General features: G+C 46.9%; 1 protein-coding gene across 1 annotated transcript in view; it reads left to right on the forward strand.

Moving 5' to 3' along the window:
• DTHD1 (death domain containing 1) overlaps window positions 1-16,988 on the forward strand; it is a 43,578-nt gene extending 26,590 nt beyond the window's left edge. Inside the window, exons 5-10 of the mRNA XM_060247355.1 lie at window positions 5,440-5,684; window positions 7,424-7,588; window positions 8,714-9,003; window positions 11,630-11,874; window positions 15,861-15,918; window positions 16,669-16,988. Of these exons, the coding sequence (XP_060103338.1) occupies window positions 5,440-5,684; window positions 7,424-7,588; window positions 8,714-9,003; window positions 11,630-11,874; window positions 15,861-15,918; window positions 16,669-16,988 (1,323 nt within the window). The remainder of the gene's footprint in view (window positions 1-5,439; window positions 5,685-7,423; window positions 7,589-8,713; window positions 9,004-11,629; window positions 11,875-15,860; window positions 15,919-16,668) is intronic.
• Window positions 16,989-17,194: the final 206 nt, after the last annotated feature.

Consider the following 17,194-nt stretch of genomic DNA (forward strand, 5'->3'; position numbering starts at 1 on the left):
GCCAAGCAGACAGACAAGGAGGAAGCACGCTGCCCTCTCCACAGCCGGCACTCGCGAAGCGCTGGGTTTGCGGAGGGGGCGGGTGCTTCCTCTTTGCCTGTGTGCCTGGCTTCATCTGTGATGTTTAAAGCAAGCGCTGGGATCGGAGGGCGGAGGGAGCGATCCCAGCGCTTGCTTTAAGCATCAGAGGTGGAGCCAGGCAAGCAGACAGACAAGGAGGGAGCACGCTGCCCCCTCCTCAGCCGGCGCTTGCGAAGCGCTGGGTTTGCGGTGGGGCCACGTGGAGCGATTCCAGCGCTTGCCTGAAGAAGATGGAGCCAGGCAGGCAGGCGCAGGGGAAGCGCCGGATCGGAGGCAGAGGCAGTGGATCGCCCCCCCCCCGAAGGTACGTACCTTCGGACCATAAGACGCACACACTTTTCCCCCCACTTTTTTTTGGGGGGGGGGAGTGCATCTTATGGTTCGAAAAATACGATACATATTATACATATTCCAGTTCTGAACTTGATTTTAGAAATTCTGCTAGTTAATTTGCCCCCCTACATCAGCTTGAAGAGAAGAGCAACCAACGCACTGTCCTCTGCTTGCAGAGAACAGTAGGATTCAAATGTTTTACATATGGGTTGTTTTGTAGAAAAATAGGTGGTGGAGCTCATTAGGATAACTTGTTAGCATATGCCAACCCCCCCCCCCCAGCCAAAAGTAACCTGCTGCAAGAAAATAGAGTCCCAGGTGAGCAACGCCTGCTTGGGCTAGCTAGAGATCCAGCCAGCCCAAGCAGGCTTTGCTTGCCTGGGGTTCTCCTGAGCCGACACCACCATGGTATACCTTGGAGTTACGCCAGCTGAAACAAGGGCTCAGACTACTAGAGAGACGGTGGAGGCATACTCGGGACGAAGCGACGAGAACATCCTATAGAACGCTTATGAGGTCTTATGAGATGGCAGTCAAGGCTGCGAAGAAAGAATACTTCGCAGCCAAGATTGCATCTGCAAAATCGCGCCCAGCACAATTGTTTAGAGTAATTGGAGATCTTATAACACTGCCACAAGGCAAACCAAATATTAGGGAATTGGAGATAGGCTGTGAGGCATTTGCGAAATATTTTGCAGATAAAATCTCGTCGCTCCGCCAAGACCTGCCTATCACATTAAATACAGTAAGTGAAACTGAGGCTCCGCGCCTGTCTTCAGATTTAGTACTGGACCACTTCGACCCACTCAGCCTGGAGGAAGTTGATGGAATTCTCTCTGCTGCTCGCCCAACAACATGTGACTTGGACCCTTGCCCCTCTTGGCTGATTAAATCCTGCCAGAGGGAGCTCAGATGTCCTTTACGGGACATCATAAATAGATCCCTCCTAGAGGGGCATTTTCCAACACCTCTGAAAGAGGCTTTGGTCCGCCCCCTCCTGAAAAAATCTACAGCAGACCCGGCCGAATTGGCAAACTACTGACCGATGTCCAATTTACCATTTTTAGGTAAAATTATTGAGAGGGCAGTGGAGTTGCAGCTACAGAGATTTCTAGATGACGCTTCTATCTTAGACCCGTGCCAGTCTGGCTTCCGTCCGGGCCACGGGACGGAGCTGGTCCTGGTCGCCTTGGTGGATGACCTCCAGCGGCAACTGGATCGAGGCGGTGCGGCAATACTGATGTTATTAGATTTGTCGGCTGCATTTGATACAGTCGATCATCAGTTGTTGATCCACCGCCTCGCCGACATAGGGGTTGAGGGGCTGGCCTTACAATGGCTTTCCTCCTTCCTCATGGGTCGGGGACAGAGGGTGGCGATTGGGGGTGAGAGATCCCAGAGGCGCACACTAGACTGTGGGGTGCCCCAGGGAGCAGTTCTCTCCCCGATGTTATTTAACATCTATATGCGCCCCCTCGCCCAGATTGCCCGGAGATTTGGGCTGGGTTGCCATCAATACGCAGATGACACCCAGCTCTATCTACTAATGGACGGCCAGCCCACCTCCGCCCTGGGGAACCTGGACCGGGCTTTGCAGGCTGTTGCAACGTGGCTTAGACTGAGTGGGCTGAAGTTAAATCCAGCGAAGACAGAGGTTCTCCATGTGGGTCGTGGCACTCTGGGGAAGGAAATATCTCTCCTGGCCTTTGACGGGGCGCCGCTGAAGACGGCGCAGCGGGTAAAGAACCTGGGTGTCTTACTGGAGCCTTCATTATCAATGGAGGCCCAGATAACAGCCACTGCCAAGTCAGCATTCGTCCATCTGAGGCGGGCGAGGCAGTTGGCTCCTTTCCTAGAGCGTCAGGACCTAGCAATGGTGATCCACGCGACGGTCACCTCAAGACTGGACTACTGTAATGCTCTCTACATGGGGCTGCCTCTGTACCGGACCCGGGAGCTGCAGCTGGTGCAGAATGTGGCAGCCAGGCTGTTACTTGGTCTCCCAAGATGGGAGCATATACAGTCGGGGCTGCGCAGACTGCACTGGCTGCCGATTGTATACCGGATCCAGTACAAGAGTGCTGGTCATAACCTTTAAAGCCCTATATGGCCAAGGACCGACCTACCTGAGGGACCGTCTCTCCCCATATGAGCCCCAGAGAGCACTGAGGTCAGTGGGAAAAAGCAGACTGAATATCCCTGGGTCAAAGGAAGTCAAACTTCAAAGCACCCGCACTCGGGCCTTTTCCGCTGCGGCCCCACAATTCTGGAACCAGCTCCCAGAGGAGGTGTGGGCCCTGCGGAACTTAGATCAGTTCCGCAGGGCCTGCAAGACCGTCCTCTTCAAACAGGCGTTTACTAATAACTGAATTAATGTTTACCGTTAGATTAATAATGTTTACCACCAGTGCTGAATTAGGAATGTTTTAATTATTGATTGTTTTAATGTGAATTTTAATGTGAATTTAATGTTTTATTATTGTATTGTATTGTATTGTTTACTTGAAGTGCTGTTAGCCGCCCTGAGCCTGCTTCGGCGGGGGAGGGCGGGATATAAATAAAATTTTACATTACATTACATTACAGTCAAAAGGCCAGCAAGCCACCTGCTGCCCAAAATCACATAAGAATCAGAGAAAGCGTGGTGAGGGCTTCTCCAGGGGTTAATGAGGGTTGCTGGGGGCATGGCAAAGCTCCTGTTGGCTGGCTGGTTGCCCGCTCTCCTTATCCAGGGATGGTTATGCAGCTACACCTACTATTCAATGGACAAGGAAGGTGGGGAGGAAGAGGGGGAACCCTCAGAAAGGTTCAGGAGCTGTGCTCCTGTGAGCCCCTGCTGAATCTGGGGCCTGGTTTTACACAAAGAAGTTTTAAAAACCCTCAGCGTTAAGGAAGAACAGAGTGCTACAAAGAACAAAAATTCCCAAACAACAGAAGGATGAATGGAACTGGAGAGAACCCTGCGATTTAGTGGGTGATTCACTAGCATCAAACCATTCCGGGATCTACAGTGGAAGTAACTAATTCGGGAAGCAGAAAAACGTGAACAGAAATTGGCACTCGTTCCATGCTGCTGCCCGCCCCAGGCACGTTGTCCCATCTGCTGTTATCTACGAAGGGAAGTGCACAAGTGCTCTGAGCACAGATGGAGGATTCCCTTTTGAACGCTCCAGCCATTTCCCTGCTCACAGAAGAGAATGGGGAAGCCCTCGCATGAGCATCAGAACATTGGGTCACGGCCTGTAACTACAACACTGAGTCACTGCGTATGTCGGCTCAGCCTCAATCATATATAACTGATGAAGCGGCGCATGAAATGTTTAGGAAACACCATTATCCTGATTTACAGGAGAGGGTAATAGATTTTGTAAAAGAGTCTGTAGCGGTAGTGTAGATTCAACACGCTTTGCACGGAAGATATACATGCAGTTACGCATAGTGTAACTTACATGTGGGATCAGCAACTGGTGGTCTCTGGGTCCGGTCCAGTCCTTTCTGGGATATTATCTAGCTCACAAATCTTCAGTCTTTCTAGACCCACCATTCACCAAAAGGCAGCAGCCCAGACCTGCGAGGCTATAAGCAGGGGTGGAATTCTAGCAGCAGCTCCTTTGCATAGGAGGCCACACACCCCGATGTAGCCAATCCTCCAGGAGCTTACAAGGCCCTCTCATGCAAGGCTCTCAGATCCACATCTGCAGTAGGTTATTCTTTGGTTCACGTTCCCTGAGGTCAGTCGCTGGCCCAAAGGTCTGCATGAGAAATGCTCCAGGCTGAAGGTACTCCTTGTTTCCCAGGTAAAGACACTAAAAAAACCAGGCTCCTTGTTTCTGATCTCAGTCTCACGCCTTGAAATTCCTGGTTACCTGCAGGCCAAACTACATATGGTTCTGAACTTCTGTAACTGGTGCAGTCTCATTTGGAGTACTGTGTGCAGTTCTGGTCGCCGCACCTCAAAAAGGATATTATAGCATTGGAGAAAGTCCAGAGAAGGGCAACTAGAATGATTAAAGGGCTGGAGCACTTTCCCTATGAAGAAAGGTTGAAACGCTTGGGACTCTTTAGCTTGGAGAAATGTCGACTGCGGGTGACATGATAGAGGTTTACAAGATAATGCATGGGGTGGAGAAAGTAGAGAAAGAGGTACTTTTCTCCCTTTCTCACAATACAAGAACTCGTGGGCATTCGATGAAATTGCTGAGCAGACAGGTTAAAACGGATAAAAGGAAGTACTTCTTCACCCAAAGGGTGATTAACATGTGGAATTCACTGCCACAGGAGGTGGTGGCGGCCACAAGTATAGCCACCTTCAAGAGGGGTTTAGATAAAAATATGGAGCAGAGGCCCATCAGTGGGTATTAGCCACAGTGTATGTGTGTATATAAAATTTTTTGCCACTGTGTGACACAGAGTGTTGGACTTGATGGGCCATTGGCCTGATCCAACATGGCTTCTCTTATGTTCTTAACTGTAACTCCAAGCATAGTATTTAGCAGAGGTGGAATTCTAGCAGGAGCTTCCCTTTGCCTATTAGGCCACACACCCCTGATGTAGCCAATCCTCCAAGAGCTTACAAGGCTCTTTTTTGTAAGCTCTTGGAGGATTGGCTACATCAGGGGTGTGTGGCCTAATATGCAAAGGAGTTCCTGCTAGAATTTCACCCCTGGCTACAAGGATATGACATCATAGTCACATGACAAGAGGAAGCCAGTGTTACGGCCTCATGGCCTCAGTTGAGGCTGGGACAGTGGGCAGCAAGCCAAATAAAGATGGCCAACATCTTCTGAACACTAGGGAAAACCGAGGAACAGGACAAGGGGTGGGGCCATAGAGGATTCCCCTCCACCACTGAGTGATCCTCACCTTGCTGCCCTGACGTTCATATCAGCCTGTATGTAAACCAGCTGTTTGCTTTAGACTGCTAGCTCCTTTGGAGACCATGGGCCGTCTGCTGATGCTGTCCTGTAAATGTCCATGTAGGCTAACTGGCCGTTGCCAATAAGTGAAAATATATTTCATACACAGGTCCAACCGATCGAGCCATCCATACTTTCACTGTTAAGAACGAAGCAAGATGTATATCATTCGGTGGTGTCTACGAGCCCACTGGTACAGCTGCAGCATCCATCAGACCAGCCGTTCAACAAATCCGCCACAGTTATTTTACCCTGTCCGCCAAATCCAGAAAAGAAGAGGGATGGAGATGAGACGGACCATGGCAGAGCAACTAGCGCTTCTATACACCGAGTTACAAGCGTGCATCATTTTCGGTGAGAAAGAATCATTTCTATTTAACTGGAAACGGTATCATTCCTATTCCTCTCTCATCTTTGCAGACGCTGATTCTGAGGATGGAGCTCCTTGTTCCACTTGACGTAGGGCTACTGCCCAAAACCAGACACAGCCCATTTATAAGCCCCACACTTCTGTCAATTCATCCTCACAAAGTCCATCTCCCCAGTCCTATGTGCTAAGGATACCAGCCTCAACACTCCGTTGTTGGTGTAGTGGTTAAGTGCATGGATTCTTATCTGGGAGAACCAGATTTGATTCCCCACTCCTCCACTTGCAACTGCTGGAATGGCCTTGGGTCAGCCATAGCTCTCGCAGAGCTGTCCTTAAAAGGGCAGCTTCTGGGAGAGTCCTCTCAGCCTCACCTACCACACAGGGTGTTTGTTGTAGGGAAGGACGGTAAAGGAGATTGTGACCACTCTGAGATTCGGAGTGAAGGGTGGGATATAAATCCAATATCTTGTTTATTATTACAATCAACAGGTCAACAACAAAGCAGTTTACATATAACAGCAAAATGAATTCACAAAGATTAAGCCTTTTGTGCTGTAATTATTAATAAAAGTTATTTTAAAGTTTGGAATATCTGCGTTCTTGTGGACAGTCTCAGCATTGAATTTGGCCACTTTAGAGGTGGTCTCATTGGAGTGATCTTCAAGGAGGAGATATGTATAGAATTGTTCAGATCTTCCTGGGAACTTGCACAGAGTAGGGGTGAGATAAGCGGAACAGATGTCCTTATAAAATGGACAGTATACTGACACATGTTCCACTGTTTCAGCTGTGTCCTGTTGTCAGGATCACAGACACTGAGGGTAGGGAATATGTAAGTATCTCCCTTCCAATAGTGTTGAGAGCAGACAGGTAAAACAGGCTAGGATGAAAGCTCTGCTGTATTTGGGGAATCCTAAAGCATAAAGATAGTTTGCTGGCACAAAGTTTTGACAATGATTGCCTACGAGATCGCCTGCTTACCTTCAAGACCCCCTTTCCCCATATGTATCCCAGCAGGCACCACACTCAGGCTCTCAAAATCTTTTAACCATCCCTGGATCAAAAGAAGTATGGTTGGTCACCACCAGGTCAGGGGCTTTTTCTGTGGTGGCCCCCCACACGGTGGGAAGCCCTCCCAGAAGAAATTTGAGCTCTGCGGGACCTAGTACAGTTTCGCAGGGCCTGCAAGACCGAACCTTTTTCGGCTTGCATTTAACACCTGAGGTGGGCAACTGCTACATTATAATATTTACATCATAGCTCTGAGAGCCCGACCGGCACTATGATAATATCTGAGCACCAATAACGTCAGCAATATGTGACCGCCAAAGCAATAATAGCAGCAAATCTTGGATGATCAGCTTACAGTTTTGTAAATTGTTATATTGTTGTTTCGTTATATTGTCTTGTTTTTAAGCTGAATTGTTGTGTTAAAATGTTGTTAGCTGTCCTGAGCCCATAAGGGGAGGGCGGGATACAAATCTGATTAAATAAATACATTAAAATAAAATGATTCCCTTCCGCTTGGATAGAGATGTGCCCGACCTCTGTCATCTTTCAGAGCTGTATCCCAGGTTTGCTGTTTGAGTACTTCTTTTGCTCCCGAGGACCCAAAAGAGCATATTGCTATGAGGGAGAAGCCAAGCAGTTGTATTTAACCGCATCCACCCAACCTGATGCTCCGAAGTATTTTCAGTCCTATCCATATCTTGCAATTCTCCAGGGCCATGAGTGCTTCCCCAAGAAGACAAGGGGACCATCTCAACGAATCCTTGAAATTACTGGGGTGCAGAAGCAAAGAAGAGGGATGGACTTTGCTGGATGAAGTCACTGTGCGGAATGTGCGGAGCGGCCTTGTCTCGTTTGAATTAAACGAGCATTTAGAAAGGTGCAATTGGGTTTGATGGATGGCATCAAATAGGTAAAAATGTGTTCGAACAGACAGGCGACTAGGAAGTTACTCATTCGACAATCAGTCCGTACTGCAAAGAAATGTTCAGGAAGCTCTTGAAATATTTATCCTGAGATGCAGAAACACCCAAATGACTCCAGGATGAGATCAGATCTATGAATCATAACTGAGGGAAAGTGTTGGGGGCGGGGGGGAGAGAGAAAAAAGTGTAAGGCATTCATTCTTGTTTTCTCACTTTTTAGCAATTTTCACCAGCTCTGAATCAGTGCTGCTATATTTAGGGCAGGTTCATAAATCCAGGTGCATCACATCATCAGCCGAATGCAGGAAGCTTTTGGAAAGCTTTTGATTGAACATTCAGACCGATTCCCCACTAGCCTTATGGCTCTCTCGCGCTCCTCTTCTCCGCGGGGCTTCCAGCGGATTTCACACTATCTGCCCCGGGGCTGCAACCCGCTTCGCCTTTTTCACGCGGCAAACTGAAACTGGTTTTTAGAGGATCTTGTTTGCTGTGCGAAAGAGGAGGAGTGAGTTGCAGCCTCAGGGCAGCTTGTGCAAAATCTGACAGAAGCCCCACTGAGAAAAGGAGAGTGTGAGAGAGGTAAAGCTAGTAGGAAATCGGTCTGGGTGTTTTGGCAATTTGTGGGCAAGGGCTCCGAAACTCATGGCATCAAACTGCTCATCCCACAATAGCAATCGTTTCTGGGATTTTCCTCAATGAAAAATAAATCCTGCGTGCAGAAAACTAGCATCTTAGGGCATAGCCTACTTTGCCTCCTTGCTATCTACTTTTCTAGATGCACGGAGTTTTTAATTTTTTAGCATGGGGACCATTCGGTTATACATACATTCCAGGAAGAATTTTCATCACAGAATGGCCCATTCAAATTGATGTCACTGCTTGATGCTTATATTAACAAAACCACATCTGTGTGGGAATGGGATCATATAACTTGAGTGGCACTGAAGTGGTTATAAGTCAGACCTGATTTTCTTGGCAACATGGCATGGCTTCATAATTCACACACGGGTCACACAATACATATGTTTCTTGCTAAAGGTGAAACATGATCCCTGCCCCCTTTCTATATCCTCTCGCAGCTTTATTGTTGTCCGCCAGTCCTCTGCGATGGACAAGGCACATCTGGCCCACTTTGTTCAGCATCTGGAGGAGGACACCCACAACACCCTGGCTAACGTGGTCTTATATCAGCACAAAGAAGATCCTTACAAGATCATCATCTTGCTAGTTCCATCCAAGGAACTGAACCCGGAGCTGCAGAGCCTGAGGGAGGAAGGGTTCTCGGGACCCCCTGAGCCCTCTCCGCAGTTCAGACTCAAAGAAGGAGAACAGGTCCACTTCAGATTTAGTGGGAACATTTTTGCTTCAGGTGTGTGGATTCTAATTTTTGTCCTGTTCTGGTTTTTTTCCCTTCAGACCACAGAGTTTTCAAGGCAAAAGACATAAAGAGGTTTGCCATTGCCTGCCTCTGCATAATAATCCTGGAATTCCTTGATGGTTTCTGAGGGTGTTGGAAGAGAAGTCACAGATAAGGTGGGCATGTGCCACTGCCTTCCTTGCCTCAGGCAGGACTAAGGAAGGGTGGGCCAGGTGCCACCACCTGCCTTAACTTACACAGGTACTGGGCATACTCAGTGTGGCCATTTGCCTCTCCTCACACAGCTGTTGGGTGGGACCACACTCCTTGCCCTGCCTCACATCACATTGGGCGTGAGTGGGCCAGATGCCACCTGCCTTGTCCCATGCAGGCCTTGGGAGATCCAGGTGCCACCACCAGCCCCACCTCATAGAGGACTCTGGTGCCACTTTCTCCCCCACATAGCATAGGGCTCAGGTGGGCCAGCCAACTGCCTATCTTAGTTTTTCATGGGATGGCTGCTGTTGAACAGCAGCAAGCAGCCAAGGCTGGGTGAGAAGAAGAAGATAAAGATATTGGATTTATATCCCGCCCTCCACTCCGAAGAGTCTCAGAGCGGCTCACAATCTCCTTTCCCTTCCTCCCCCACAACAGACACCCTGTGAGGTGGGTGGGGCTGGAGAGGGCTCTCACAGCAGCTGCCCTTTCAAGGACAACCTCTGCCAGAGCTATGGCTGACGCAAGGCCATTCCAGCAGGTGCGAGTGGAGGAGTGGGGAATCAAACCCGGTTCTCCCAGATAAGAGTCTGCACACTTAACCACTGCACCAAACTGGCTCTCCAGTTTGAAGACGACTGCAGATTTATACCCTGCCCTTCTCTCTGAATCAGAGACTCAGAGCAGCTTACAATCTCCTTTATCTTCCTCCACCCTGTGAGGTGGGTGGGGCTGAGAGGGCTCTCCCAGCAGCTGCCTTTTCAAGGACAACTCCTGTGATAGATATGGCTGACCCAAGGCCATTCCAGCAGGTGCATGTGGAGAACTGGGGAATCAAACCTGGTTCTCCCAGATAAGAGTCCGCACACTTAACCACTACACCAAACCACTGCACACTTAAGCACTACACCAAACTGAGTCATGCAAGTTGAGTGCTATCAAGTCATTGAGTGGTTGCTTCAGTCCTACCTCAAAGGCCAGAACAGGCTTTGAAAGGGCCCTGTCCCTCCCCTCACCCCCCCCCCCCCAACAAACCTTTTCCTGATAGAAACCAAGCTTGGAATGCTTACATAACTACTGAGGTGGCCTAACAACAGCCACTAAAGGCATCCATTTAAAAAAAAAACTGCACATGTTCCTTTTCATTTTATAACCTCCCCCTTCCCAGTTTTCTTTTTTAGATTTCAGATGATTTTTTTTGTTGTTGCAAACCTGAGATGTTTTTCAGGCTTCTCTCATGCCCATTCACAGCTCCAGTCACTGGATTTAAGTCTCCTCAGATATGGTCAATTTGAGAATTAGACTATTCAAGTGGGGACTTCATGGGCAGGGGTGGCCAATAGTAGCTCTCCAGATGCTTTTTGCCTACAACTCCCATCAGCCCCAGCCACACACATCTGAAGAGCTGCCGTTGGCTACCTGTGTTCATGGGGGTATCCCTTTCCCCTATAACCAGTACTCCCTCTAAACTGTGAAGTCCTGTGAACAAAAATTCTACTTTGTGAGCTATTGGCATTACAGTTGTGAGCGGATGTATACATTAGTTTGCTCTGGGGCTATTTTTCCTGAGCTAAGACAAAAATGTGTGAGCCGGAGGCTAAAAAACTGTGAGCTAGCTCACAGTAGCTCAGCTTAGAGGGAACACCTTCCTGTGTAAGCACTATTTTTTTTTCATTGTTGCCACCCGTGCCAACCAGGGCCCACATAAATGCATGACAACAAGAATGATATTGTTACGAATCATATTAATCGTATTAACAGCAACAACAACGATATCGATAAATCTGCACTTGTTTGGAGATAAACTAGATCTGTTGAGTTGTCATTGCACACCAAACCTTTAATGGCATAACAGTTGCGAATAAAAATACACAGGATATAAAATGTAAACATTGGAGATAAAATCAAAACAAAACCAAGCTTACAGATGCATTCGTACGTGGTCAGATTTAAATTTAAGGATGTCAGCCCAAAATTTTGCCACAGCCTCACTAACCTCCCCCCTCAGTAGCGTTCAATAAATAATAACAGGGAGGCAGAATAGACAAATCTGGGGAGAAGGAAAGCTTGCAAAATAAATCTTTACGGATTATGATAAAAGGAACAAACAAGCAATATATGCCGAATTGAGTCGGGAATATTCATTGAGCTTTCATTCAATTATCCCCAGTAATGCTATCTGAATTGTGCTCTTCAAGGTTAGCAACGCAGTGGGATTTCAGACTTCTGAGTCAGTGATTATTATTTTTTTAAAAAAAGAGGAGCTCATACATGTGAGTTATTATTTTATTTCTGCTCACCGTCTCGGGCATGGAGTTGGAATGGAAGTTAAGAAATAGATAATGCACAAAAGTTTTAGAACGTTGCTCCAAAGCGATAACCTTGGCCACCATGTTACTTTTTTGCATTCCATATTATATAGATGATGGAATAACGGTTGGAAAAATGTACAGACTTACTTTTCACGCGCAGAGAAAGCCGAGGCTTGGCCTTCAAATCAAGGAAGTGGACGAATACGGTAACTACAGCTCGCCTCATTTCAAGGGAACGGCCTTGTTTTATAAAGTGAGCAAAGAAGCCATAGCCAAGAACCTGGAGCAACCGCTTCTGCCCCAAGACTACCAACACCAGGAGCCTGTTTGCAAATTGGCTCTAACCTTGCCAAAGGTACGTTCCAGAAGGTCGTGCCTGACCTGCAGTCTGTAATGCTACGTGATCGTTGGGTTTGCAATTAAACTAAAGGGGAAGGGAGGTGTTCCGAGCAGCTACGCTACCAACTGGCCACTATTCGCACCATAACTAGATCCATCATTTTAGATTCCTATTTGGTGTATTGGAGCCACTTTGGTGTAGTGGTTAAGTGTATGGACTCTTATCTGGGAGAACCGGGTTTGATTCCCCACTCCTCCATTTGCACCTGCTGGGATGGCCTTGGGTCAGCCATAGCTATCGCAGGAGTTGTCCTTGAAAGGGTAGCTGCGGTAAGCGCTCTCTCAGCCCCACCCACCTCACAGGGTGTCTGTTGTGGGGGGAGAAGATATAGGAGATTGTAAGCCACTTTGTGATTCAGAGAGAAGGGCAGGGCATAAATCTACAGTCTTCATCTTCTTCTATGGGTTGTCACTGTGGCCACCACTGCTCCTTTGCTATGAAATTCCTGGATTTGATCATGACCTTGGAGAGTTCCCAAGAACTGCAGGCCTTAATTTGCAGATACAGGGTGTTTTTACATTCAGTTTGATCCAGAATTTTAGAGTCTTCCAATCACCTGCCACCGTTCCGCTTTAATTATTTTCCTTTTACATTGGTGGATTTTTTCTTCTCTGCTCATTTTACATAGCCAAACTTCTATATTTCCTGCTGAAAACGTTTCAATTTGATCAGAGGGCAGATGGAATACCAGCGCTTAGTTAAATGTATACGATTGCTTGGAAATCGTGTCAGCACTGCAAAAACAATACAAATTTAAATTGCAAGATGAGGCAAGCAATGATATGTAAAAATTTCAAGTGCTGTCAGTTCTCACGCAAATCACTGCACCTTGTGGCTTTTGGAGGAGTCTTTTAAAATGCATGAAAACTTCTACAATACAAGTTTGAAACGGCTGTAGAGAAATGACTGGATCAAAACTAGTTTTGAGAAAAACATTGCAGCAGCACCAGAACTCATCTCACCAAAACAAATGTAGATGCTTCGGGCAGCAATGATTAAAAAACAGTTGTGAGAATGTTAGGTAATGTAAAAGGTGAGTTTCCAATGCGGTGATAGAGAGTCACAAACTATCAGTGTAAAAACACCCTTACAGATGAACTGAGCACTTAAGCACTGAAATAGACTTACTGATTGTGCCATTTTCCAACAATGAGTTGGCAAGAAGTTGAAAAGGGCCGGACTCCTATCTTGAAGCATGGCTTTTCAGCATTGCTGGTGATTGAAATGGCACTGTCTTCTCTCTTTTTTTCCTGTTAAGATCTTACAGGAAAATGAGGATTCTGTTATTGTTGATGCTGTTGGTTGACTAAAACAAAAGATTCTGATTCCTCAGTTGTTCACTGGCCACATAGATCCTTTGCAAGCTGCATTTTGAGAAAACTTTGAGAGATGTAGATGTTTTAGGAAGGTTCCTTCTGGCTCCCACCTGCATGGGGTTCCTCTGCTTTGGACGCATGACTTGAATGCCCAAGGTGTAGCAGTAACACACTGGAGCCAAAATGGTTTCAAAAGCACGCAATATCAAGGCACACCAGTATTCTGAATGATCCAGGTGCTAAAGCTGCAGTAGAACCAATTCTAATGACGTTTTTGAACATATGAACATATGAAGCTGCCTTATACTGAATCAGACCCTCGGTCCATCAAAGTCAGTATTGTCTACTCAGACTAGCAGCGGCTCTCCAGGGTCTGAAGCTGAGGTTTTTCACACCTTTTTGCTTGGACCCTTTTTTGGAGATGCCGGGGTTAAACCTGGGACCTTCTGCTTACCAAGCAGATGCTCTACCACTGAGCCACCGTCCCTCCCCTTGTTTTTCATAGCAGGAACTCCTTTGCATATTAGGCCACACGCTCCTGATGTAGCCAGTCCTCCAAGAGCTTACAGAGCTCTTCTTCCAGGGCCTACTGTAAGCTCTTGGAGGACTGGCTACATCAGGGGTGTGTGGCCTAATAGACAAAGGAGTTCCTGCTTCAAAAAATAAGCCCTGCTAATGACTACAGCTAGCTTCAACTATTTGCAATTCTTTGTCCTGCTTAGGAAATCATAGCAATAGCATCTGAAGAGGTGCTAACTTTAGATTCAGTTTGGAAGAAAAATTCATTTGAAAATCCTTAAAAAAAAATCAAATACAGCACAGGAAGAAGGGAGACAGCAACCCTGCTTAGTGGAAGATTCTTCAAAAGTCCCACTGTATTATTTATATCCTGACTCCTTTCTTTGCAACACCCCTGCACCAGTGTTCCCTCTAAACTGAGTTAGCATGAGCTAGCTCACAGATTTTTAGCCTCCAACTCATACATTTTTGTCTTAGTTCAGGAAAAATGGCCCCAGAGCACAATAATTTATGGAGTAGCTCACAGCTTTAATGCCAGTAGCTCACAATTTTAATACCTGTAGGTCACAACGTAGAATTTTTGCTCACAAGACCCTGCAGTTTAGAAGAAACACTGCCCTGCACCCCATCTGACTGGGATATAAGGACTCAGGCTCTCCATTCCTGATTGTAGCTGACAAAGAAGTAGAGATTGGATTTATACCCCACCCTTCACTGCGGCTCCGTGGCGCAGAGTGGTAAAGCAGCAGTACTGCAGTACTGTGGTCTGAACTCTCTGCTCACAACCTGAGTTCGATTCCGGCAGAAGCTGGATTCAGGTAGTCGGCCCAAGGTTGACTCAGCTTTCCATCTTTCCAAGGTCAGTAAAATGAGTACCCAGCTTGCTGGGGGGAAAGTGTAAAAGACTGGGGAAGGCAATGGAAAACCACCCCGTAAAAAGTCTTCCGTGAAAATGTTGTGAAAGCAACGCCACCCCAGAGTCGGAAACGACTGGTGCTTGTGCAAGGGACCTTTCCTTTCCTGCACTACTCAAAGGAGTCTCAGAGCAGTTTACCATCTCCTTTCCCTTCCTCTCCCCACAACAGACACTCTGAGGTAAGTGAGGCTGAGAGCGCCAACAGAAATTGCTCTTTCCAGAACAGAGTTATGACTGTCCCCAGGGGTCATTTTGTAGAAAAATAGGTGGTGGAGCTCATCCAGGGATTGTTATGCAACTGCACATACTATTCAATGGACAAGGAGGTGGAACTCTCAGAAAGGTTCAGGAGCTGTGCTCCTGTGAGCTCCCACTGAATCTGAGGCCTGGCTGTCCCAATGTCACTCCAGCAGCTGCATGGGGAGGAGTGGGGAATCAAACCCAGTTCTCCCAGATAAGAGTCCGCACACTTAACCACTACACCGAACTGGCTCTCTTGAGAGCTCTGACTCTTGAAAGCTTATACCACGAAACTCTTGCTGCTGTCTAAGGGATTAAAATCTTGCTCTTCTGTTCCACACCAATGCAGCTACCCTCTGAAACGATCCTCAGAAGTCCTGACTCCCTTTGCTTTACTGTCAGCTCCTTCAGTTAACAGACAAGAAGTCATCTGCAGCCAAAAACTTTAGGAGAGAACTCTGGTTGCAGCTGGCACCGCAGGTGCCTTTGCCACAGAAGTTCCCAAGGCTAAAATGGCAGGGGTATGTGTCACCACCTGAACAGAAAGAAACAAAATAAAACCTGCAGCCAAATATCTCATACAGTCTTTTCTGTACATTTCAAACCAAGTTTTAAATATTGTACTAGCCACACACACATACACACACACACACACACCAATGCTAATCACTTGCAGCTGAAAAGAAAAAAAAACCAAACCAGATTTTTGAAAACTGATCAAATGGAGCCAATTTTCAACTCGCCACAAGTGAGTGCATGAATGACTGGTTGTAGCTCTGGGTGTTGTAGCTCTGATGTACATGGTGTCACACTTGCCTGCATTTCTTGGAGGGGGGGCGGTGTTCCTTAAAGGTCTGGCCGTAGTGTGCTTTCCAAGTGCCACCCTGAATGCTGTTTGATTTGATTTCCCCTCTCTCAGTAATAAATACTGAATTTCTTTTCTTATCTAGAAAGAGAAGATCATCAGTCGCCCACAAAGCACAAAAAGAATGTCAAAGGATCCATTAGGTAGGAAGGGGGGGGCGGTTTGGGGGGAGGGGTTGTATGCTTACCTAGAAGCAGGTAATATTGATAGGTTTGTCAGCTCTGAATTGCAAAATACCTGGAGATTTGGGAAACGGAGCCCAGGAAGGTTGGGGTTTGGAGAGGGGAGGTACCTCAGCAGGCTATAATGCCATAGAGTTCACTCTCCAATGCAGCCATTTCCTCCAGGGGAGCTGATCTCTGCCAGCTGGAGATCAGTTGTTAAAGCAGGAGGTCTCCAGGCCCCACCTGGAGACCTAATCAACAAAAAGGGATCACAGTTCATATAACAGGCAATAAGAGAAACGAACACTGTGATGCACTGGCTAACCACGTTTAGTAAAACCATTTAAGAAAAATCTTTTTAAATCATATAATCTTTACTAGAAATGTCTGTTCACATAACAGTGTTACAACAAGGTCCGTTCTCACATTGCAATGTTACAAGGAAGGTCCAGTGAGCACCCGGATATAGGCTCATTTGTCAGTGAACTTCCTCAGGAGTTGTCCTTCCTATTTCTTCCAGGGTTAGCAGCCTCTCCTGTAAAAGCAGGAGATCTCCAGGCCCCACCTGGTGGCTGGCAACCGTAGTAGTAGGCCTCAGTTCCTCCATTTTTTTGAAATACATACTATTTTTTTAAATCCTTTTAAATGTGGCTTGTCTTTTTTTGAGAAAAAAAAGAGAGAGAGAGAGAGAGATCGGTATCTTTACAAGATAATTTTTTTGACTAACAGAGGCATTGTGGGACAGCCTACTGCTCTGGCTGTCAGGCGAGCTGTCGGAAGATAACGCTTCGTCCCTCGCGCTCTTCCTTCCTCTGCGCCGAAGCACTCTTCAGTTTATTAAACTGAAGTGCCCCGATGATCTCACTGAACAGATCTACGAAGTCCTGTGCTTCTGGAAAAGGAACTTGCCGAGATCGGCTGACAAGCTCCAGCTCCTGACTCGCTACCTCGATAAAAGCGGCAGGAGCGATCTTGCCGAAGATCTCCGCTTCAGGTGGGAAAATAAAGTGTTTCCAAGGAACATTCGTGGGCAGCAAAGCTATAGCTGAGGGCGCCGGCATCGACCTGATTTCTTCATTAGACATCAACAATCGATATAATTCTTTTCTTCCCTGACTTCTTCTAATGACAAGTTCTTTGCTGTAATTAACATTTCTTATAATTATATGTCTGGGTGCTTTGTCATTGCCTGGGTAGTTCATTTTTCTGCCAGGTCTGCAGCTAGTAATTTTGTGTGGGGGAAGCCTCGGATGGG

Source organism: Heteronotia binoei, chromosome 9 (genome assembly GCF_032191835.1).
Source record: "Heteronotia binoei isolate CCM8104 ecotype False Entrance Well chromosome 9, APGP_CSIRO_Hbin_v1, whole genome shotgun sequence".
Taxonomy (NCBI): domain Eukaryota; kingdom Metazoa; phylum Chordata; class Lepidosauria; order Squamata; family Gekkonidae; genus Heteronotia; species Heteronotia binoei.